Source organism: Rattus norvegicus, chromosome 16 (genome assembly GCF_021556685.1).
Source record: "Rattus norvegicus strain SHRSP/BbbUtx chromosome 16, alternate assembly SHRSP_T2T, whole genome shotgun sequence".
In the NCBI taxonomy this organism is placed as follows: Eukaryota; Metazoa; Chordata; class Mammalia; order Rodentia; family Muridae; genus Rattus; species Rattus norvegicus.
Genome location: NC_141549.1, coordinates 61,362,131 through 61,387,886, shown reverse-complemented (window position 1 = coordinate 61,387,886; position 25,756 = coordinate 61,362,131). Strand labels below are relative to the sequence as shown.

The window sequence follows — 25,756 nt, the reverse complement described above, 5'->3', positions numbered from 1 at the left end:
TGTGTGTGTGTATGTGTGTGTGTGCGCGCATTTGTGTGTATATGTACCACTTGCAAGTCTGATACCTATGTTATTGGATCACCCAGCACTGGAGTTATGGGTACCACCATGTGAGTGCTGGGAACCAAACCTGGATCCTGTGCAAGAGCGATAAATCTTGAAGTATCTCTTTACCTTAATTCCATTTGCTACAGGTTGCATTATGGTGTATGTCACAGATGTTTCTTTGCTTCTTTGACTATTGTACGCTCCATAAAGTGTATTTACCTGTTGGGTTCCTCAGTTGAAGTAGGGTGGAAATTCATGATCTTAATTCTCTCCTAAGAGACTATGAGTGAGTCAGCAGAATTTTAAGCCCATGACATATGCTTTTCCAGACTGGCTATTTCTGTGTTGTCTCAGTTACATAGCATGTATGCATGTTGTTAAACTTCTGTTTGTTTTTCCGCTGCTTGTCTAGCTATATTTTACAGGTAGGCCCAAGAAAACACTGAAAAATGGAGAAAAATGATATTTTCTCCTCTGCAAGACTGAGATCCTCAGATTACATAACATCAGAGTAATTGTTCTTAGGGGAGCTAGCATTTTCTGTATATTACCTCCTAACACATTTTCATTACAATTTGTCATCTTTATCACCTCCTGGAAGCACTGTGTAAGGACAAGTACAGAACAAGCCGTTAGATTACCATCTGAGTATTCAGCATTGCGCACAGCTCTCTCATGCGTGGTAGCCTTCCTGCTCCATGACGGCAAGCATTTTTTTTTTTAAGATGTGTTTCACATTTCATAAACTTAATCAAGCATGTAATACAGTGATTTTTTTTTAACTTTCAGGAGTGGTACATTCATCCTAGAAATAAGGCGTATATATTTCTAGTAAGAGACTCTCACACATTCATTGTTCACCCCAGTTCCTTTCCCCAGCCCCAGACAATGGTTATTTATTATTGTCTCTATAGGTAGTTTTCTGATCATGCTTCCTGAGTGGAATCATATAACATATGTTCTCCGATACCTGCTCAGTCAGCAGTTTTGAAGCTTATCTGTATTCCAACATTAGTGTGAATTTCACTGTTTCTCCAGCAGTGTTCTATTATATGGGTATGCTACACTTGATTATTCATTAAGCAGTTAGTATATATTTAGGGTTTTTAGAGACGTAAGCACACAAATCATGCTCTTATAAATTTGTAAATTGCTTTCGAAGTAATAATAATTTGAAGAAATATTCTCCTATATTGATGATCTGTGGTACCTAATAGTTCATACATGAAACCGGGTCCCTTGAGTTAGGTCTAATATTGAGTTTATTTTCCATTGTGTTAACATGATAGATACACCTGGTTATTTTTACCTTTTCTGAAATTTCCTCTTAAACATTCCAATCTCCACAGCAGTATTTTGGGGTTGGGTGGGGAATTTGTATTGATTTTTTTAAATTTATTTTTATTCACTTTACATCTTGATTACAACCCCCCTTCTTCCTCTATTCCCAGTCTTGATCATACAAATCCATGCATTGCTCCCTCCCCTTGGGTACCACCCCACCCTGGGCCATCAGCATGACTTGACATACCCTCTCCCACTGAGGCTTAACCAGGCAGTCTAGGTAGGGGGAAGTGGATCCAATGGCAAGGAACAGAGACCAAGACAGCCTTGGCTCCACTTGCTAGGGGACCCACATGAAGAGCAAGCCGCACATTTGCTACAGCTGTGTAGAGGGGTCTAGATCCAGCTGCTGCATGTTCCCTGGTTTGTGACTGAGGCTCTGTGAGCTCCCATGGTCTCAGATTAGTTGACTGGGTCTTTTGTGGTATCCTTGACCCCTCTAACTTGCTCACTTCTATTCCCCACTCTTCCACAATATTCCCCAGGCTTCACCTGATGATTCATTGTGGGTCTCTGTATGTGCTTAATGAAACATCACATCAGACAGTTATGCTAGGTTTCTGTCTGTAAGCATAGCAGAGTATCATTAATAGCATCAGGGGTTGCCTCTCTCCCATGGGCTGGGTCTCGAGTTGGGCAGTCATTAATTGGCTGTTCCCTCAGTTTGTGCTCCAACTTTATTACTGCATATCTTGTACGCAAGACAAAATTCTGATGTAGGTATATTATATATGTTGTAAATTGATAAATAATATTTTAAGCCATGTCTTGAAGTAAATTATAGTGATTCTTTAAGAGACCATCTTACTATAAAAGTTTACTTTTGCTTAAAGATTCCCCATTTTGAAACCCACTTGATACATGCAACACAAATATTCATATTAGATAGAGAAAATCTGAGTAATCCGTTTATCTGCTTCTTGATCTGGTAAAAGGAATGAAGTATCTGTGTCTGTTGAGTATGGCTGTTGATTGGGGTGGTACCCAAGATGCTGGAAAATGGGCTTGTCTCAGCTCCTGTCCTGAGGTATTCGAGTTAGTTAGAAAGCTTTTACTTTATTTCTGTTGGCTTTAGCTTCTTATTATTGAGGGAGATAAAGGTACCACATTAAAATAAGTTACAATTTCTGTTGCCCATATAGTAGTCCCTGACACTTAGTAATGACAACATAACACATTTATGTTAGTAAGGTAAGATACATTTTAGTTTGACTTACGGAGTATTGCATACTTCGTATTGTTCCCTTGGGTTTTTCTAGTAGGTACCAAAGAGACGAGTCACTTATGATAAGCCACAGGCGCCCTGGAATAAGTTACTGCTGACTTTAAGAGAAGGTGAAGATGCGTCAGAACAAGACCTTAGAAAGTGAGTAGGTTGTTCGTTCTCTGTGGCAGGTAGAGCAAAGTCGGTGTCTAACTGAAATGTAGTAGTCCGTTCAGAGATGGATACTGAAAATAGAGGAAAAGAGTAGAGGTCTTGTCTTTTCTGTGGTGGCCAAGTTTCCTGCTTGAGAAGTTTACAATACCTCTGAGATGCTTATTAGTAGAGGTACAGCTTTATGGCCTGAAGTGGGAGGAAAAGACTTCAATTCCCGAGGATAGGGGAGTTGTAGCATTGGGTCTTAGTGTGTTGGAACTGAAGTGAGAGACTTGGTTTCCAAAGTAGAGTTTCAATATACCATATGCAACATCACGGGTGTCAGACAGCAGACCCTAAGTTGCAAAGCATAAAGGGAGTTTCTAACTCTTAGAGAGTGAGGGTTAAGTTCATCAACATTTGGTGTAGGCTTTGTGTTAGGAGTCATAGAGCAAGAATGCATTAGGTAAAATAGCAAGGTTGTCTTTGGGATGGGAATTAGGGGGAGATGAGCTTGTCAGCAGTTGCAAGCAGTAGAGAGAGACCTCAGCTCTAAGAGCCATAATGCCACAGCATGTGTTACTTATGAACCTGGAGCACACGGTTGTCTGAATAGGGTATTCAGTAGTTAGGATGTGCAGCGCATCATTCCATACACTTTATATATGATGTAGTTCTGAACCCTGATCCTCAGGTTTGCATAGCCTGACTGTAGTAGCCGAGCCATCGCCCTCCCTCTCCTAAAACTTTTAGTTATCCATACAGATTGCAGCACTGAAAATCAAAGATTCCACCTAGGTATCCATCAACAAATGGATGGATTGCAAATACACACACACACACACACACACACACACACACACACACACACACACACACACACTCACACAGAGATGGGAGGGGGCACAAAGGCACACACACACAAAATGGAGTTTTATTCAGATACTAAGCATAAAATTACATTATTTGTGGGAAAATGGAACTGGGAATTATTACGTTAGTCAAAATAAACCAGACTCACAAAAATAAAGTAAATTCTACCCTTTTTACTCTCTTGTATGTATGTGTGGGGTTATAAAACCTGAAAATAGAAAGGGGGGTATTTGGAATAGGAAGAAAACTGTCCAGCGCTAGGACAGGAGATAGCATAGCGGTGTGGCTATGATCAAATTGCATGAGAGATTTGGATCAAAGGATCACTTGAAAGGCATTACTTTGTATAAGTGAACTATGCAAATGCAAAATTTTAAATTTTATTTATGATTACATCAAAGAATTAAGGACATGATATAATTAATGAGAGAAAATTGTGAGAAATACTTTGCCATAAAATATTAATGCAAATCAAAATGATATAACTTTCACCATTTCAGAGCTGTGCACATGCACGGGTATAAGAGAAAATGAGAATTAATAGCAGAGTCCGTCAGGGAGTAGTGCATCTCACGTTCTAACACACTGGAGTATCGTAGACTACTGTGAGGCAGTGTTGTCACTGGAAACGGAGATGTAAATAATTCATCTGCTGGATGACACAGACTGAGGAGTGTTTCTTTGAAAAATGTATATTTTGTAATGAGAAAACTATATGTGATTACTGTTCCTTTTTTCAAGGCATTAGCACAGAAACGTTTTATTTTACTTCCTTCCTTCTTTCCTTTCTTCTTTTTCTTTTTTCAGTGGTTAACATGAGTTCTAGCCTAGCATTTTAACCATAGTGCTTGTCAACTTGTAGAATATAAATAACAAGAAACAGGCCTTTCACTTGTACAATTCTGAGGGCTCATCAGTATAGTGAGTGAGGAACTGTGTAAAGGTATACAATCAAAAGGGATTTGGGTAAGTCATAAATGGGCCGTTTTAGGCAAGCACTATTGTGTTTTGTTTTTTAAAAGCAGATAGAACTGCTTCAGTCCTTTCTGTCCGTCACAGAAGTTGCTCCTTACTGAGGCCCTTCCATTGGTGATTAGGTGCTCAGGAGTGTGCAGTTCCATCAGGTCAATAGCTCTGGGAAAAACTTGGGTCCATCTTTGTTTTCTTTAGCACAGCTTCCTGTGCTGCAGTGTTTGTTAAAGTAGGTAAACATTTTTGTGTTAAGTACTTGATGGATCTCTCCTTTGAAGCTTTGAAACCTTAAAAGAATCTAAAACTAGCTACCGATGCCAGAAATGTTTTAGAATATATACGGAAGCTAAATTCTGTGTTGTCTTGCAACCCAGATTTGAGAGCGGGAAGGTCACATGTGGAGGGCCAGCTACCCACCCTCCCATTGAGAAAGTAGTTCTATTTCTACATTCCCCTTGGAACATGAGTAATAGAAGCAGAACTTCCATGTGCCATGTTTGGATTTTCAGAATTTTAGATTATGTCTGTAAATTGCCTGTTTGAAAGAATAAGCTTCTCAGTATCATTTGCAGGCCCGTCTCCATGGAGCACTCATGGTTCATGTTTCAGCATATCTCAGTACGAGCGTGAACAGGCTTGGTATTGTAGTGTCTTTTCAAGGACACTGACATATAAAATGCTGTGAAGATTGGGATAGCATTTCCCTCCTGGCCAGAGGGCAGATTTACTTCTTGTCCATAAAAGTAGAAACATTTTTTCTCTCCAGGGTAAAGGGTGGGAAGATTCACTAGCAGCTCCTTTAAGAGGTTGGTGTTTGCACAGCAGAGAAGCTGGCTCAGACAGAAAAGCTGTTGAAGAGGTGTAAGGATTTGAGCCGCACTCTCCAGCACCTGGTAACATCTACATGTGACCCAGCACACTGTATCCAGTGTGGTGACTGAGTTATGAGCTACAGACTTAGTGAGAGACCCCAACTAAAGGAATAGAGTGCATCTATCTCTGGTTTCCACACATGCACCTAACCACTCACAGTCACACTCATCACTGCGCATGTAGACACGAAAAAGTATGTGTGCCACATATACGAACACACATGTAAAACCAAAGACTGCCGTTTTTTAAGCATTGGATTCTTGAGCTTTCTCATGACCCAGTCACTGCTTACATGCCACCCACTGTCACAGGACTCCACTGCTCACACATCATCCACTTGGGGTCACTAGGCTCCTATTGGAGTGCTAATGGCAGCATCAAGTTCTCACCCTGAGAAATATCCCTGGGAATTCCTTCTATTCTCTAGAATTACGATATTTTGTAAGTAGATTCAAACATTTAACTTGTATTTTATGTTCCCAATTAATTTTTATTTGTTTCTTCAATTTAATAAGATTATTAATCTCCTTATGAACATGTGCTCTTACTTTCAGGTGGAATTAACAGTTAAATTTGTCTGGATTTAAATAAGATTGTTTTCAAGTTAGTTAATTTCAGTTGTCTTTTTGTTATAACAAAATTAGCTCGTTTAAAAACAACCCTAACAGCGAGCCCAATAATTAGCCATTATCCCTTCATACAGTTAGCATGTCATTATCTGGTGACCTGAATGCTGTTCCTGCTCTGGAGCTCCTGTGCTCTCCCCCATTCTGTCCCTTCCCTTTGCTTTGGTAGGCATAGAATGCTTCACTCGGGGCTTTGTTGGTTTGCCTATTTTTTTTTTTTTTTATAGCAAGATAAGATGTCTTCCTGCTTGTGTACATCTCTATCTCTCTGGAGTTCATAGGATCCACTGTGAGTGCTGAGAGAGAGAGAGAGAGAGAGAGAGAGAGAGAGAGAGAGAGAGAGAGAGAGAGAGAGAGAGAGAGAGAGATTGATTGATTTTGATTGTGCTTCTCCCTGTGTTCTACGTAGAGCTGGCTTAGATACAATAATTCAAGCCTGTCTCTCACCACTGACACTCCTAGTTTGCGAGGGCAAGGACAAAAGTGTATCCAGATAGAGGATTTCCTTCTCGGGCTCTTTGAGGTACGGTGAGTAGTCCGTGGATAAGCATTCTGCCTGGAGGCTTGGGTGCCCTCTCTTCCTTGTGCCCTCCCTGGAACAAAACGCCAGTGGCACTCTCACTCCTGTGCATTATCGTTCAGTCCCCGCCTGCTCCACATTCATCACCTTCCTCCCCTCTGTCACTGCAGACTCATTTCTCTTCGTTTGACCTTTCTAAATAAAATTACACAGCACTCTTGTACTTGAAAGATTTCATTGTTGCATGTTAAATGCTTAAAGGAAAATGTTCTGACAGAGCCTCCTACGCCAGTTTGCTCTCTCTGTGCGTGCGTGCGTGCGTGCGTACGTGCGTGCGTGTTTGTAGTGTGTGATGACCGTCTTCGGTGTAGCCGCTAACTTGATCTTACTGGCTTTCCTTCCCCTGCCCTTTGAGTAGCAGAACAAGTTTCCTTAAGTCTGTTTTATCCTCACCATCACGTGTTGTGGCTCCTGCAGGGCCTTGCTGCTGCGCCATTCCTCAAGTGTCTGGCCACATTGTCTGCCTTTCACTTGATAGAGGCTTCTGTACTTGGCTGGCTCTTTAAAATAGAATGAACAGAATTTTTAGCTGTATTTAGAGTGAATATTGGATAAATATATTCCATTTTTTTCCTGAGAGCCAGAATTTGAGTTTCTTTAACACCCTTTTATAGTCTTTAATGTCATTGGCAAAAATGAAATATTTTGTGCAAGTCAGGTCATTGAGGAATTAATATATTTACCGAAATAAAGATCATTAACAAAGATTAATTTAGATTAAGAATATAGCCTTGATATAATTCTATTTATGTGAAATCTAATCTGAAAAGTTTTAGCTTCTCATGAATTATTTATGTAGTACAAAAAATATAGACTAATTAAGAAAAGAGGAGAGAACTCCCAAGGATGGGAATGAGTCCGAGGGAGGAATAGCCTTGTAACCTTTAAATCTGCTGTTTAATTACAGAACCTTTTGGCTGAAAAGGTGGAGCAGCTGATGGAATGGAGTTCCAGGCGCTCGATCTTCCGAATGAATGGTGACAAGTTCCGAAAGTTTGTAAAAGCCCCACCGCGGAACTACTCCATGATCGTCATGTTCACTGCTCTGCAGCCTCAGAGGCAGTGCTCTGTGTGCAGGTAATTGGTATGCGCAAGACCTCGAGAGAAGCCATTGCCTAGCTTAAACTCAGAGTGAGATAGACGGATATAAGAAAACTCAGCAAGTCTTAGCGTAAGATGAACTGAAAAGGGGGCTGTAAATGAGGTTGTTGACCAGTGTCACAAGTGTTGTTGGAACTGACTTGTAGTCATTATGTCTAACTTTTCTGTCTTAACAGATCAGGAGGCAATCGCTGTGGTCTGTGAAGTAGTTCTCTCCTGTACTGTCTTTAAAATATTTTAAAGAGGGGAATTCTTTTTTCCTGTGCAAGTCTCTGTTACTGGGCATCTCTGTGGCAGAATATTTGAGAATAAGCAATAGAAAGTAGGGACTGATTAATTTCAAGTCAGGCTTTCAGAGACTAGTTTATTTTCAACTGGTTTTATGTTTTTGGAGCCTGTTGTAGAAAGGAGGCGGTCCAAAGCAAATCAGGGACCCAGGGCTGAGGTAAAATTTTCATGCATACATCAGGAATCATCTTCTTCACATAAGAAACCACCTCCTAATTGCCTATTCAGCTCTGGATTTATCAGGGGGTTAAGTCACATATATATATATATATATATATATATATATATATATATATGTATGTATGTATGTATGTATGTATAGCACACACACTGTACATGTGTACACACACTTGTGAATTTATGAGCATTCATGGCCCAGTAACTTCTCACTATTACCAGCAGCTGCATACCTAATGCTGTCAACATAGAGACCTGGAGGACATACTCAAACCATAGTTTCCTGTGTATGGTTTCTCCAGCACCTTCTAGAAGTCATACCTTGCAAAACTATAATACCACATTGTAAGCAAATATTTGCCATTGATCTGTCAAGATACAGAGGGGTTAAATCACCGTTCTTTTTTACAGCCTTATCCACTCCATATTTCACTCTGTGCCTTGAATTTGGCAGCTAGCTAATTGACTTCCCATTTGTATGATTTTGTTATATCAAGAATGTTATGTAAATTTAATCATTGTAGAACCTTTTGGAATTGTCCTTCCTTTTGAGTTAGCATAATTCCTTCAAACGCCACCGGAGTTGTTGCATCTGCCAACAGCTTGTTCTTTTTATTACTGAGTAATAATTTCACAGTGCAGATGTTCTGCAGTTTATCAGTGTGTCTGGGCTAGGCCACAGGCACACTGCTTTGCAAAATTACCTTTAGGTTTGTCTCAGGTACATGGGAATTACTTTGAAACAAATGAATTTCAAAAGAGATTTGATCCCCCCTTTCAAGTTTTATATATTAAAAAGATATCTGGTTTAATTCTAAGCCCAAAACATTTACTATCACAACCATTGTTGATTTGGCATATTAAGCTTGTTCAACTAAAACAACTGAACATTTTCTTCTTTCTCTCTCTCTTTCTTTCTTTCTTTTTTTTTGACTTGTTTATTTTTATGAGTACACTGTAGCTGTTTTCAGATACAGCAGAAGAGGGCATCAGATTACAGGTAGTTGTGAGCCACCATGTGCTTGCTGGGAATTGAACTCAGGACCTCTGGAAGAGCAGTCAGTGCTCTTAACCACTGAGCCATCTCTCCAGCCCCACAACTGAACATTTTCATAATGGCTAGTGATGATTAATGCCTTTTTATATGCTTTTTAAATCTTGGACATATTTTTTTGTTTGTCATCTAGATACTTTCAATGAAATACCTGTTTGTGTCTCTTGTCTGTAGTTAATGGATTGTTCCCTCTGAGTTACAGACAATTGTGTGTGTGTGTGTGTGTGTGTGTGTGTGTGTGTGTGATATATATTTATGTAGCCCACTGCATATGTAGCTGAGGCTAACCTGAGACTAGCTGTGTGCCCTTGGCTGGCTTTGCATTTGCAGCCTACAGTCCAGGACTGCCAGCGTGTCTCCAGGCTTTATTGTATATCCCTGCATTGTGAAATGGGCCTCAAAGGGTGTTGGAGACACTTTGAGATGTCATCCTTTCACCAGTGTTATGCTGGATGATTTCAGCACTGCTATTTTAATATTTTACAATTCTTTATATTCTTTAAAAAGTTCCTAGTACTTTTTCAAAAATCTATGCTCTCTATTTTGAGACATTGCTGTCTTTTCCTTGTCTTTAAGGAAGGTGAAGTTTCTGGTGGCACCAAGTCCTAGTTACACTTACAGTTGCCAGCAGACAGGCTGGTCACTGAGCTTTGGGGCTCCCTTAAGTCCTTCACAAGTCCTCCTGCTCTTCTTCACAGTCAGTTCACTCTCAAATTACAGAATTTAATTCTCACCTCCCTCCTGGTTAGTGGCAAAGACCTTGACCAAATAAAATTGTTAATTGTGACTGTTCAGTACAATTCTCAGCTCCCTTAAGTGATAGCTCCAAACTTCCTTTGCTAAATCACTATGTAGAGAATATTCTCATAATTGCTCAGATGTGTTCTTGCACATAGTTTGTCATCTCTAGGACCTATTTTCTAGGAACAAAGCAACTTCTTTTAAAGGAGTTATTAGGGATCAGTAGATTTTAAAAAATGAAATTAAAGGAAAGCAAAGACCTTCGTTTTAGAATCAAGCAAAGTTTATATATAAATACAATCATGATGATATGTTAGAGATTAATGTAGTATTATTTTACTTCAATTGAAACATAGTAAATTACAGATATATTTTGAAAAGTCATTAACTGGCTATATGTATATGTGTATATACACACATGAGCATACAAACATGTTTATGTGTTGATATATACACACACACATACACATGTATGCATACATGTACATATGATTCTTCTGAAAGGTATATGCAATAAAATCCATGTTATGGATGACATTAAAGCTGAGAGATTAGCTAATTTTTCTGAGCTCATGTAGCCAGGGTGAGCATCTGTGACCTAAGAGGTATTAGCATGAAGCTCTCCTGGAGTGCATGCATTCATCATTGAGCTTGTTCTGTGGATTGTAACTTGTGTCTTGCTTTTGCATATCTAAGATATCAGTCTTTTGGGATCTAGATGCATAACCAGCACTTCCTAAACTGATAGTCCTGGAAGCCTTGCCCTAAGGCAGCAGCTCTGAAGGTCCCATGTTTAGTGTTCCGAGCAGAACTCACTGTATTTCTTATTTACTCTAGTGAAGTCACTTGTAGGATTGGGTTCTCAATTAGCAGATAAGATGAAAACTATTCATGAATTACATTTTGCTTGCATGTCAACTAAACCCACTGTAACTGGATTGGAGACTTCATTCCTGAGAGCTTTATTTAGCTCTTGAGTTTCACTCAATTGCTTACCTCCTTGAATAAGGTATTTCACTTTGTCACAGACTAGAAAGTCCTCTTGCATTCATCTTTTCTCTCTCCTGGTTTAGTTGATACATGAAAAATGTTTTAGACTTTAGGGAAATTAACTAATTTCAAAGTAGGAACAGCATTGTAGTTACTACTTCAGCAGTTTAATTTTATGTTGAAGGCATCTAGTGTAAGGTCAGTCTATGGGTGGTCAGTCTCTGAGTTTCTTTGTCAGGTTACCTGTTCCAGCTCTTTACTGTTTGCTCTACCTATCACTGATAGATCTGATACTGTAGAATGTTCCTGATCTCTGTTCTGTTTTTTTCAATTCTGCATTTAAGGTCTTGCTTTAATCCCTGATCTCTACCCTGATTGTAATTTCAGACATACAAGAAATTGGGACAGTAGAATATTTGAAATCAGTGTTACTTGTTACAAAGGTTTTACAAAATCTTTGCCAGAGATTTTACAATTTATCACTTTTGATTTTGTTCTCTTTCAAATAAAAGTTGAAGACATCAGGAGAGGCATCTGCACTGTTCAGTCAGTGCTATGCCTAAACTTGGTAGAAGGCTTTTTTTTCCCACTTGTTTTTGCCAGTTTTTATTCTTACTTCAACACGTCTTCTATTTAGAAACAAAAAAAGGCAGGAAAAATCAACAATTCTGCCACATGAGAGGACAGTCAAGTAACACGTGAAATGTTGACATTTTATTTCAGTTCCAGTTGCATCCATTTGCCTGTCCAGAAATGTACTCACAGTCCAGTTGTCACCTCTTCCCGTTCCACCCTCCCATGGTTCCTCAGCCCATTTCCCTGCCACCAGTCCTCCACACTCCCATGGGCCTCAAATCTCGATGTTTAAGCATGTCTTCTCTCACTGAGACCAGACCTGGCAATCCTCTGCTGTATATGTGTCGAGGCCTCGTACCAGCTCGTGTATGCTGCTCAGGGTCTGAGAGAGCTCAGGGGACTAGGTTAGTTGAGACTGCTGGTCTTTCTTGGGGGTCTCCCTCCTCCTCAGCTTCTTCCACCCTTTCACTAATTCAATCACAGGGTTCCCTGTGTTCAATGGTTGGGTGTAAGTATCTGTATCTGTCTAACTTAGCTGCTTGTTGATCGTCTCAGAAGGCAGCCAGGGTAGGCCACTATCTGCAAGCATACCATAGCTTAGAGCCTCCCCTTGAGATGGATCCCAAGTTGCACCTGGGTGGGAATTGGGAAGGGGAAGAGGAAGAGGGAACAGGATCAGGTATAGGGGGAGAGAGGGGAGAACCCTGGGTGCCAGCAGAATGAATGGAAATATGCAACCTCAGGGTTGGGGTGGGTGGGAGGTGGAAGACCCTCTAGAAAGTACAACAGACCTGGAAGGTGAGAGACTCTTAGGACTCAAAGGGAAGGTCCCTAGATGAAATGTCCTACAGTGGGGAACTTGTAGAGTCCACCTCCAGTAGAAAGACAAGGCATTAAGTGAAGGGATGGGGTTGTCCACAGTCAAAAGCTGTGACCCAGAATTGTTCCTGTCTAAAAGAACTACAAGGACAAAAATGGAGAAGAAACTAAGGGAAAGGAAGTCCAGTGGCCAGCCCAACTTGGTAGAGGGCTTTTAAGATGAAGCCATCCATACACAGTCTGAGGCCCTCTTTCTAGTGTCTCTTGACCTAGTCAGTGTTGATCTGTTCATGTGATTATTATACCTGTTAGTTTCTTTTACTTTGTCATTCTCAAGTGTTACTTGATTTTTTTTGTTTTAATGACATTGACATTTAAATAAGAAAGAAAAAGGGAATCTAAGACCCCCTTTGCAAATAATTTCCCATGCATTATTTTCTTGCAATTAGATTCCGGATTTTTTTTTTTTTTTTTTTTTTTTTTTTGTATAGGAGTGACATAAAAGTCATTCATGTATTCTCACAGATATGGATTGAAATGGAGAAAAAGAAAAACTTCTGGACAAATCACGGCCAGAAGAGCATCACCTATATTCAACCCTGGGGTCTCCACAACCTACCATTATATGCCCCTTGATATGACATGAGAATACATGAATGACCTTTATGTCAACTTTCACCTGTCTCTTACATTCTTTTGAGTTTTATTCCATCAATTTTTACCCTGGTATTTGTTGTTCATTTCTGTTGGTTTTAGGTTTGACTGGTTCCTTTGACTACTTTTGTACAAGGGCTTTTGCTGTATCCTACAGATTATAATATCCGGTATTTCCATTTGTTTCTGTAAACATTTTCCTACTCATCTGATTTAAGAATCCACTTAGTAATCAAGCATGTATGGTTCAATTTCCATTTGTTTATATTGTTTCTGTAGTTTCTCTCACTGCTTATTTCTTATTATATTTTGATATAATCTGGTAAAATATAGGACATTATTTCTCCATCTTTTATACACACACACACACACACACACACACACACACACACACACACACACACTTCCTTTTTTAGAGACGGTTCCAATTCTATGAACTTATGAAAATAGTGTATTCTTAGTGACTGTATAATGTAGTCTGTATATGACTACTAATTCCATGTCATTTGTAGTATAGGTTAAGAATACGGCTTGTTGGGGTTGGGGATTTAGCTCAGTGGTAGAGCGCTTGCCTAGGAAGCGCAAGGCCCTGGGTTCGGTCCCCAGCTCCGAAAAAAAGAACAAAAAAAAAAAAAAAAAAAAAGAATACGGTTTGTTGACTTTTTCCCATGTACTACACTGTGATGGTCTCCTTTCCCAGATGCAGTGGAATGCTCCTGCTCAGCTCAGGCTCCTGATCCTCTAAAGCTAGCCATGCCCATCTGTGCCAGGGATCTTAGGAATAAGCTCCACTGTGATCCATATCCCTGAACTAGATCCCACTGTATTTGTTTTCCGGGAGATGTCTTCAGTGACATTCCTCCAGTGCCCCAGAGGTCACATGATAGATGCTGTCCAGGACATCATGGCAGCCCTGGGTGAGACAAATGAAATGAGCAGCAAAGCTCTGACCTTCACAAGATTACAGGGCTTCCAGTACCGAGCTGCTGTGGGTGCAGTACAGTTGTGCTTTCTCACCGTGTCCCAATTGCCAGAGTTGTGGAGTCTCTCAGGTCACTGACTGTCCTGTACTGAACTGTCTGCATCCCGTCATCCCCACAGCACACTGAGCTCCTTTGAATTTGAACTAAAAAAGCTGCTTGCTTTTAACTCCTCCTTCTCTTTGTCCTCTTTTACCTTTCAGAGGGGTCATATAATATAGCATTTTCTTAATGTTTATAACTCATTTTATTTATGTTTTTATAGTATAAAGACTTTAGATATTATTAATTGACTTACGATTTCACAGTGCTATGTAATTTTCAATTGATAGTTTTATTCTTTGGACATAAAGTTGAAGTCTGAACATAAATCTGAAAGCACTTTGTAGAGATTATTATGGCAAGATGGTGGTGGTGATGTATGTGGTGGTGATGATGGTCATGCTGGTGGTGGTGGTGGTGGTGGTGGTGGTGGTGGTGGTGGTGGTCATGGGCACAGTGAGCTAGAACTCAAGGCTTGGTGTACTTTTGTGCCTAGAAGAATTTTTTCAAATGAAATGAGAGATTATATTGGTGACAAAATAAATTTCAATGTTGAAAAATTGATGCAACCATTATAGAAATAGATAGAGGAGAAGAGTGATATATTACTTCTCCCTGCTGCTTGTGAGGTTTTAACTGAAGTGATGTGATTTCTCTTAAAAGTAAAGTCCTGGTAGCTGCTGTTGAGCATTCAAAATGAAGACTGGAGGTTCTACATTTTGATCTCTAAAGTTATGGATACTTTTTATAATACGTCAGTCATACTTGAGCATCTGTATTTAATTTCTATAAGTTTAAGTTATATTAATTAATGCACTTAATAAAATTCTATTTTCTTGGCCTTACTGTGTAAGTAATTTAAAAGAATCTTGATTCTCCAGTGTTGACTTATATTGTCCAGTACTGTTTTGGTAGATTGTTGTCTCTTTTGGGAACATATGGTGAAAGTGTTGAGTTATCCCTTTTTTCTATTAGACTCATAACCAAGGTAGACAGAAAAGAAATTGCTTTCTTTAGATAAGACTAGCTCACAGAGTTTGCAGTTTGGTTACGTCGTAATTCCATTCTGTAAGTGCTAAGGGTGTCTCACTGTTCCTAGGTTGTAAAAGCAAGGTGGCTAATGCTGACACGTTGAAGCCTTTCTGGGGCTCGGGGTTCTGTGATTTGTAGTAGTGGACTGGGTGCTACTGACATCTCTCAGTGGATCTGTAATGATCTCACTGGTAGGTAGCTCTGACCTGGCACTTCAGCTCTACAGCCAGGAAGTCCTCTCACCTTATTAGGGGGTCTAGGAAACCGGCATTTTGTTTATTTCAGACTTTGCTTCAGGCACTCTTCCTTTTCTCCTTTGCCAGTTTTTTCTGTATCCTATTTGCTGAAGTGAATAAACAAACAAATATATAAATTTTTCCCATGGCTATGCCTGTGTCCTGGATTTGTGAAATCATTTAGCAAATTATGTGTATCTGTTTTGGTGAATCCCAGTGTAAAAACATTCAGTAAATATGAATTGCTTATCAGTATTTTTGGCAGTAAGCTACATTTTGTGTTTTTTTTGTTTTGTTTGTTTTTTTGAAACAGGGCTTCACTGTGTAGTCCCTTTATGTGAACCAGGGTGTAGACTAGTCTGGCCTCAAATGCACAGATATTTTCCTGCCTCTGACTCCTTAGTTGAGTGTTGGGGTTAACAGTGTAGACCATCATGCTGGCATATATGTTTTAATAGTCACTGTAGTTTTTATTTAAATTTTAACATAATAATATTTTTATTTCCCTGCCTAAGAATATTGAATAGAAATGAGAGAGTAAAACTTTGTAGTGTTCACTATGGGGTTTGGTATTACTACGGTAGTTCAGAATTCATTTCCTGAGATGATAATTTGTCTTTTAACTAGTACCTATGGTTTCTGATAGTTGGGATGTCAAGTATTTAGCTGGATATTGGAGGAACCATGATCAGACACATCTGACTAGTTTTTCATTTCAGAACAGACTTGAAATTCTGGACACTTGCACAGTTCTTAAACTGATATTTACCTAAACTCTTAAGTATCAAGAAGAAAAGCAGAGAGAGTGACGAGAAGACCTTATTATTTTTCATTATTATTTTATTCTAGTTATTATTTTGAATAACAGATACCATATTTGGAAAGGGATTGAGAAAGTTACTAAGATATGCAGAATGTCTGGAAATTAATCTGCCATGCTTATATGCTCTTGTTTTTGGATTGGTTATTTGATATGTTTCTAGTGTGTTATATCATGTGTGCCCTCTAGGTATAGGAAGTTTAGGACATAGACAAAGGACTCATTGAAACACCCTGTCACTCATACTGTCGGCTTATAGAGGGGAACTGAAGACTTTGACATTCAGTACAGAGTGAGAGGAGAATGATCTGTGGAAGACTCGTGAAACCTCAGCTTTTAAGCTAGTTGTTGGGAAACCTACTTTATATCGTCCTTTGTCGCTTACCTAGGCATATGACATGCTTCATTGTGCCTTCACCTCTTAGCAACCTTCCGGGAGTGAGTGCTCCTTGTCACACAGGAGGATGGCATTTTGTCTAGGTTTGTACATCCAGAACTACAGGGCTTGTACTCAAGTCCAGATCTTGAGACTCAAATGAGACTGCAGTGTGTGACTACTCTCACAGCACTTGGTAGGGGTCAGTGTTATAGTTTCATGTTCATTTATGGGAAGTCATAATTCTGTATTCTGATTTTCCTTTGAACATAGACTAAACTATTGAGCTCTGAGGGTACAACCCACACCGGGTCATGTGAAAAGCCTCCCTTGCCCCAGGCACTCCTTTATGCTACTTTGTTGATGCTTCTCTGTGTATAAATAACTGGAAAATTGGAATAAAAATGCATATTACACACACACATACATTGCAAAACCAATTATCGAAAATTCTTGGCTAACAAGATGACGTGTACTAAGGGTGGCTCTGAGATTTAAAAACATTTTTATACATATAGCCAAAGACGTGGTTACAGCCTCTCTCCAACTGAGCTTGAGTTCCTCTTGTTACAGTTATTTCTTACTGTGTAAGTTGTTTCATTTCTGTTGTTTATATTTCTCCTATGAACAAGGATAGAGTCAGTATGGGTATCAAAGCCTTACTCCAAAGCAAAACCAGAGATATATATCTATCAGACACAGGAAATCTTTTGTAGCCGTGTTTGCACATTCTCCATGTAAACTAGGCTTAAAGTACGCAGCAGTAACCATGCCACAGCTGGATTTGCTCCTGGAGTACTAGTTACCTGTGTTGGCTGGCCCATTTGTTTATGTGACACAGATAGAAATGTATCCGAGAAGAGCAATTTGGCCAATGGCAGAAAGTGTGGCAGAGCACACAGCTCATGTCATGTAGCAGGGGACGCAGAGAGCAGGGAGGACTGCTCATGCGCTTCCTGCTTCTTCCCTGTTATACTGCTCTGGTTCCTGGTCTCTGGGATAATACAACTCACATTCAAGGTGTGTCTTCCTTTATTTTGCTTCTGCTTCTTGAGGCAGGATTTCAGTCTGTGGACTTAGCGATCCTAGGACTCATTAAGTAGACCAGGTTGTCCTGCAGTTCCTAGTGAACCTCCTGGCTCTGTTTCCAGAGTGCTGGCATTAAATGTGTGCTATCACACCTACCTGGACCTTTTCTCTAAGTATACTTATGGGAATACCATTGTAAATTCATCTTGAAGTATGGCTACTAGCTATTTAAGCATCCCCATGCACTGACCAAGATTAACAATCACAGTGAGTATGTCATCATTAAAATTTGTATTATTTTTGACTTGTTCACTGATTGTTTTCTACCTGTAATTTAAATACTATATTTCTAGAAGTATCGGACAAGTAACTATTTCTTAGTTCTTTCAGACATCAAAATAATTCATCTGTTGCTTTAGTCATTTTGTCCTCTTCATTATATATGTGTGTGTGTGTGTGTGTGTGTGTGTGTGTGTGTGTGTGTGTGTGTGTATGTGTGTGTGTGTGTGTGTGTGTGTGTGTACACATATATATATAAAATCATTCTCTGAATCAAACATACGGACTTAAAAAGAATGCTTGGTGAGCGAGTAGTACATCAGTTTGTTTGGTACTTGTATGCTACTCATCTTGGCATCCACAGTTAAGCATTTCTGTTACTCAGCTGTTTGTACTACTCATGTATATATTATATTTTTATACACTTCTGATTTGGGGATATATACATATTTGAATCATGTTTTTCCTGTTGTTTTCACTATTTATTTTGATAAAGGAAGACAACACGGATATACAAGAAATGCAGAGTTGGCATTGACATAGTCACAGACATGCAAACCTTTATGTTTTGATGCTTGTTCTAAAAGACGTGTAGTATACCCATATAAGAGTGTTTAGAGCTTGGCTCGGGGAAAAAGTGACTGGATTATAGCAGCTGTGATTTCATGAATGGATTCAAAATTTATATAGGTACTTGGTGGGATTGCAGTATTGTAAACCTAATTGGAGAAAATATGTCACTAAGAGTTTGGCCTTCAAAATATGTGCTGACTTGCCTCTTCCACTTTCTGGACTCTGCTTCTGGCCGCCTTGAGGAGAACAACCTCTTTACATGTTCCTATCATCATCTTACTCTTCTTGTCCTCAGGCTCAAAGTAATGCATAGTCAGTGTGCAGAGAGGAAACATGCCCTTGAACATGGCTGTAGTAGTTTTAGTGAGACGCAGCGTAACACCTCAGCCAGCTTAGCACAACTAAGTTACAAGCTTTCTAAAATTTCATTTAGTGTTTCCTTATTCTCTCAACGATAATACCAGAATCTTCAGTAGGCAAGTTAGCTTCAAATCTGTGCAAATCACTGTTGAAATTATTTGAGGTTCTATGAAGACATACTTTGAAATAACTAGGTAATATATGTTTATGTATATGTAATTCATCATAAATGCATAACTATAAAGGCATACTCTTAATATGAATCTAATGTTATAAAGAAGACTACTTTTTAAAATGTTCCTTAAAATGCTATAAAGATAAAAATTACATTCATCTTGGGAAATATATTAAATATATAGAATTATAGATGAGTTAATAATCCTTTTTAGTTCTACATAACCTTTAAGAAAGTGTATAATGTAAAAAATTATAGCATTTGAATTAAATGATTTTTTTTCTTGTTCTCTAATAAAAAAATGGAGAAAATTTAATACAAGAGATTTAACAGGACAGTGCCCCGTGGTTATTTCTTAACACTACTAGCTCCTTCTCATGCAGCTTGGGTGCCCTCTTCAGGCTCCATATGTACATATTAGAACAGTTCATATGTTTCTTCCAGTCCTGTGTGTGGGATGGGTCCCCCCACCACAGAGAGAAGGTGCTTTTAACAGTGTAGTTATTTATTTGTGTGCTCCTGGTGTTTGTGGGTTTTGCTTTGAATTTTGAATGGTAGCAAGGCCTCAAGTGTGCTAATGACCAGTAACACTATTCGTGTGTGCTTAGTGCAAGCCAACAGACATGCTAGGTCCACTTGATTTCTTTCTTTTCTTCTCCCTCCCTCCCTCCCTCTCTTCCTTCTTTCTTTCTTTCTCTTTCTTTCTTTCTTTCTCTCTCTTTCCTTTCTTTCTTTCTTTCTCTCTCTCTTTCTTTCTTTCTCTTTCTTTCTTTCTTTCTCTCTCTTTCCTTTCTTTCTTTCTTTATTTCTCTTTCTTTCTTTCTTCTTTCTTTCTTTCTTTCTTTCTTTCTTTCTTTCTCTCTCTCTTTCTTTCTTCTTTCTTTCTTTCTCTCTCTCTCTTTCTTTTCTTTCTTTCTCTCTCTTCTTTCTTTCTTTCTTTCTTTCTTTCTTTCTTTCTTTCTTTCTTTCTTTTCTTTCTTTCTTTCTTTCTTTCTTTCTGATAGATTTGTTCATTGGCCCTATTGTTGCCCAGGACACCCAAAGAAGAGAAAGCATCTCTTTGTTTTGCCAATATGAACTTTGCTCAAAGTTTTGTATTTGAACTCACCAATTGTAATTTGCTTTGACTTTCATCGAATCCTTTATTCAAAGTAGAAATATTTCCAAGGCTTTGTCTTAGTATGTTTTTCCTCTTGCTGTGATAAATACCCTGATGACAAAGTAAGCCAGAAAGGGTTCAGTTTACAGTTTGAGGCTATTCTCCACAGTTGTGGGGATCACAAGGTACATGATCTTGAAGCAGCTTGTTACTTTGTATAAAAGTCAAAAGCAGAAAGCACCTAATGGCCTGCATGCCATGCTGAACTCACTCTGTTGTGGTTTGAATGTCAGTGGTTCCCATAGGCTCCTATGCTTGCATACTGAGTCCTTATACAGGAAGTGTATGGGAAGGAGTAGGAAGTATGGCTTGGAGGAGGTGTGTCACTAGAAGTGGACTGTGAGCCTTCAAAACCCCATGCTGCTATGCCCAGTTTCTCTCCCTCCCCTTCTCACCCCCACCCCCATTCCTGTTGCTTATGAATCTGAACATTAAGTTCTCAGCTACAGCCATGCTTGTTTGCTTCCTGCCATGATGATCATGGGTTAACCCTTTGAAACTAAACAAACCTCCACTTAAATGCTTTCTATACCTTGCTTGGTCATGGAGTCTCTTCACTGCAGTAGAACAGTGATTAGGACACTTCCCTTTTCATCGTCCCCAGCCCAGTCCAGGAAATGGTGCTGCTCACATCGAGGGGGAGTCTACCTATCTTCATTAGCCCAGTTCGGAAAACCCCTCACAGGCATGTCTACAGACACACTTCTTACTTCATTCCTTACTGACAGCGTCTTCCCGGGTAATTCTACTTTGTATGAAGTCTACAACCAAAACTAACCATCTGAGGTTGAACAGAAATATTAGTTGGATGCTCTGGCTTTCTAGAATCCAAAGAAGTGTGTATTCAAAATAGGTCACATGATTATATATTAGTAACCTATGTTTTCCCGACTCGACCATTTCCAATGGCTCCAGACATTTCTCACAATCTCACTCTCCCTGTCACGTGGTTGTCAGACACAGTGCAAATGCTGTTTTGCAAAATGTGCTTCCTTTTAAAACCCCTGGAGCCGGTTGCTGTTTATAGAATGAACACAGTCCTATTTATCCCTTAGCCATTTTCTTTGTCTAATATGAAGCCTAGATTCTCTTGAACATAGGGACATTTGAGACTAACTTGTGTATGTTGTTTCTGTTGTCTTCCTGTCTTTCCCTGTTTGATTTGCTCATAAATGGAGTCATTTAGTTGGGCCTCTTCTTCCTGCATCTTTCTAGCCACCCACAGTTCCAGTCCACTTTCTCCCATCTTATGCATGCAAGTGTAAGGCACAGCTAAGACTTCATATTTATGTGCTGTCATTGCATGCATGTCTGTTTCTTCCCAAGGCCTCCTCAGGTAGACAGTATTAGTCGTATGTTACTGCAACATCTACTTAAAATACCAAGTATAAATCTCTTTGTGTTCTCAAGTCCACATTTGCCTATAAAACTGACATTAGCGTGTCTCTCAATGATTTGTTCATTATAATGTTTGAGTCATAAATAGTATTCATTTGCCAAGTAGCATAGAATGCTTTAGCCCAGTTAGGGCCTCTTGTTGATGGTTTGTTCTATTGAAGATAGTACAGCTTGGAGTTGATCTGTAACAAGACTGGTCACGGTGTCTCTGCTGTTATCACATTGTCCTTTAGCCCCATTGTATGATGTAGTTATGCATTATAGTAATAAAGTGAACCAAGTTATTATTTCATTGAAACCAGTATAAATGAGAAAAAATATAGTATCTTCAATGTTATTCCCCCAAAGACCCTAAATCTCATGAAATAAATCTAAGTTGTCATTTAGTCACATACCAGAATTGAGAGTCTCTAATGTGGAAAAATGCATCTTAAAAAGTATTTATGATGTACTGATGAGGTAGGAAAGTGTATTATTCATCATCTAACAGCAAACCTTAATGAAACTTCCAGGTTCTAGTCAGTGGACAGTCCATACTCCCGAATAGAACAGCTAATGCACAGCCAGTAAATCTTCTGCACTTTAGTCAAGGGTTTCTGTCATAGTCATTGGCACCAGAAAGTACTACAAATGTAGACTCGGGGTGTGGTGCAACAGAAGTGGTAGGTTTTGTACTGACTTTTGAAGAAAGAATGGGCATTCTAAACAAAATAATTAATGTACGTTGTAGGAGTGGCTGTGGCATTTTCGTGAAATAGAACAAACTTGGCATGTGCATGGCTCTGGTGCGGAGGATCTTGTGCATAGGATTTTGTAATGGAATTACAGTGATTACTAGGAAACTAGACAAGTGAAATGACAGGGGAAAAACAATGTCAAAGCAGAGGGAGCTCACCTTTAATTCATTGGTTTTTAACAGACTTTTAAAAGGCTTCAGAGAACTTGAATTTACCTGATAGTTTGTGTTTGCATAAGATCTCTTTAAGGAAAGCTTTTTGAAGTTAGTGATTTTGCATTTGTCATTTGTACATTGTTTTGCAAGTCATAGATTTGTGGATTGAATTAATTATACATATATGTATATTTGATAGACTCTGATATACCTGGACCAACTTGTAACATAAGCTAAGGAAATATGACGTAGTTGCTTTTGGAAATTTTACCATAAGCTGTTATGTTCCAACAAATATCGGGAAATCAAAAACATGATTTTATTCCCACTTATTATATTTTATATTGTGCATTCTCATTTTATAAGATGTCATTATCACAAGAATACAAGTTGTTAATGGTTGTATATTTTCCTCTGTTTGATTTTTATAACAATGGTTTTTAAACAAAATAATTGAATAATAAACCTTGTTACCATCATTGATCCTGCATCTGCTATTTACAGACAGGTGCCAGAGCCTGTTTTGATTGCTCCCTTATATACTTTTTAGGATGTGATGGTCCTGTATGTCTACCTATTAATAATATTCACATAGTAAATTGATCTTAAGCTTCTTGCTCTGAAAGGTAATGAATTAGCTCATATTACAATATTACATATTATAATATTTATTATTTTAAGTTCCATTTAATGAACACTTAACAATATAGGTAAAAATCATTGTATTTTTTATGCCTTAAATATAGATGTTTCTGGATTATCTGATTTATGATACAAAAATTAGTAAGCACACCAATTTGTCTGCTTTGACATAATCGGTCCCTCTTTGATCCTATGTTGCCATATTTAGAAACATTTATAATCTATACTGTAAACACTTAAATCTGTATGCTGTGGGTAGATTGATAAAAAACACAAGGAATTCACTGTGCCTATGAGTGTGGTTGTATTGTAGTTACACTGTGTATGACCACTCACTTGTAGTTTGATCTTCTTTATATACAGCATTGTAGTTTGCATTCATCAGAGTCCTCATGAGAGGAGGGTCTGGACAGTAATTGGTTAAGACTGCCACAGAGTTGCCTGTTGTGGCAATGGCTCTTCTCATTGCAAACTAAAATGTTTTTGTTCTATTCCTTTATCTGTTCCAGGCAGGCTAACGAAGAATATCAAATCCTGGCTAATTCCTGGCGTTATTCATCTGCTTTTTGCAACAAACTGTTTTTTGGAATGGTGGACTATGATGAAGGGACAGATGTTTTTCAGCAGGTAAAAACTCTATGTTACTTTGAAATGCATAACTGAGTTTTTTTGATAAAATTTGATTGTGTGATAAAATACAGCTCACTGAGTATAGTAAGTATAGTATGTTGTGGTTAAAATAGGGTTAGAATTTGGGGACTTTGCTAATCTCATCATTATTTACCCGTTGTCTTTTTATTATAGTAAAAAAAATCCTTTCATTTCTATTAAAGGAAATGTGCTTTCTAGCACAAAGTGGGCAAACACATGCATTAATCTTAACTTGATATTACATCTTGATTAGGTAGTGTTTCACACAGGCTTAAGGCATTTCATATAGTATTAAGTGCAACTTATTTAATTTTTAAATTAATGTGTATGATGTATGTGTGTGTACATGTGTAAATGTGGGTATGTATGCATATGTATGCATTATTGTGTGAACATGTGTGCATGATGTATTTTTTTTTAAGATTTATTTATTATATATAAGTACACTGTAACTCTCTTCAGAGATACCAGAAGAGGGCATCAGATCTCATTACAGATGGTTGTGAGCCACCATGTGGTTGCTGGGATTTGAACTCAGGACCTCTGGAAGAGCAGTGAGTGCTCTTAACCACTGAGCCATCTCTCCAGCCCCTGATGTATGTGTTAATATACATGCCATGACTTCCATGTAGGTGTCAGAGGACTACTTTGTGGAGGCAGCTCTGTTTTCAACTTTTCATGCCTTTTTTGAGTGGGCCATTAAACTCAGGTTGCCTGGGTTGCATAGGGAGCTCCTTCCTCTGAGACTTCCTGATCATGTTTTGTGTTTCTTTTTGAGATAGGGTTTTTCCTCTGATCCTGGATATTGGAAATTTGGTGTGGCTAGCTGGCCAACTGGCTCATGGAATCAACGTTTCTGTACTCCAGCCTCAGTGCTGGATCTCCAGCTGTGTGGCATCGCATGTGGGTGCCTGTGGTCTGAGCTGAGGACCTCATGCTTCTATAACACACACGCTCTCCCACTTAGCCATACTTACCTCTTCCACACATAGCATTATACCTGTAAAGTATTCCATATTTATCAGAAGGATTTTCTCTCTGGTATGGCCTTGATCTCTACCACAGATGCCAGTGTTGAAACTATAAATCACCTGTGACCAGATGAGACACAGAGCATTAAAGAGGCTCCAAGGATAAGTCATGAATCACTTTCTTCCTCCTATGAGGAAGAAATAACAGGAAGACATGTGCTAAGAGACAGGCAGTGGGAAATACAGGAATAAGACTGTCTCATGCCAGCTAGGAAAAGCTTCCCCAGAAACCCAGCCCTGTCATTCACCTTGATCTTAGACTTTCATGTCTAGAAATATCAGAAAATGAACTTCCTTTAAGTTGTACTTTGTACAGCAGCATTTGTAAATGTGTAATGTACTCACATGCACAGTCTTCTCAAGAGACAGAAACTTGGCTTTGGGCGTGAGGATGCCAGTCATCCCTTGGAGCACTTTCTTAGTTGTGGCAGGCACCATGGCTGCTTCTGTTACCAGCCGTGCTTGCTGGGTACCTCATACATATTCATTAGGGCTGCCTCTCAGGGAACCTGTCAGAGATGGGATTGCTGCCATGATTATCACTTGTTTAGAGAGATAATGTATCAGGATGCGGAATAAGATAACAATGCTAGCACACAAACATACTTTGTCTCAATCTATTGTATGAGCCTTTTTGGGGGAAGGTGAAAACAAACTTCTACCCCCTACTTCAGATAGGGAACTGATGCCTGATCCAAATGATTCTACAACAATCTAGCTTGGGAGTCAGCGTGCTTGCTGGGTTACTTACAGGGTATGGGTAAGGATTAGTTTACAGAAGCACAGGTGACCTCAGGCTACAATGTGCATAAGTGACCAGGCCTGACAACTGCAAATGTCCAGCTCTTTGCATGACTTGCAGGCAGCTTGACAGGTTGGACAGTGTCCTCCAAACAGCTCTATTGCCACAGCGTTTTCTGCCAGCACTTGATTCTGCTTTTATAACCGTCTGGAGGCCTTTGGGAAGCCTTTAAGTTTTAGCTTTCCAGGTTTTTAGGGTGCTTTACT

General features: G+C 39.1%; 2 protein-coding genes across 2 annotated transcripts in view; one reads left to right on the top strand and one right to left on the bottom strand.

Moving 5' to 3' along the window:
• Erich1 (glutamate-rich 1) overlaps positions 1-25,756 on the bottom strand; it is a gene marked incomplete at its 5' end in the record, with an annotated part of 52,793,804 nt that overhangs the window by 22,276,477 nt on the left and 30,491,571 nt on the right.
• Tusc3 (tumor suppressor candidate 3) overlaps positions 1-25,756 on the top strand; it is a 148,578-nt gene that overhangs the window by 41,700 nt on the left and 81,122 nt on the right. For both annotated transcript variants that reach the window (XM_087587916.1, NM_001004212.1), the window contains exons 2-3: positions 7,581-7,750; positions 23,576-23,693. In XM_087587916.1, coding sequence (XP_087444042.1) covers positions 7,581-7,750; positions 23,576-23,693 — 288 coding nt within the window. The remainder of the gene's footprint in view (positions 1-7,580; positions 7,751-23,575; positions 23,694-25,756) is intronic.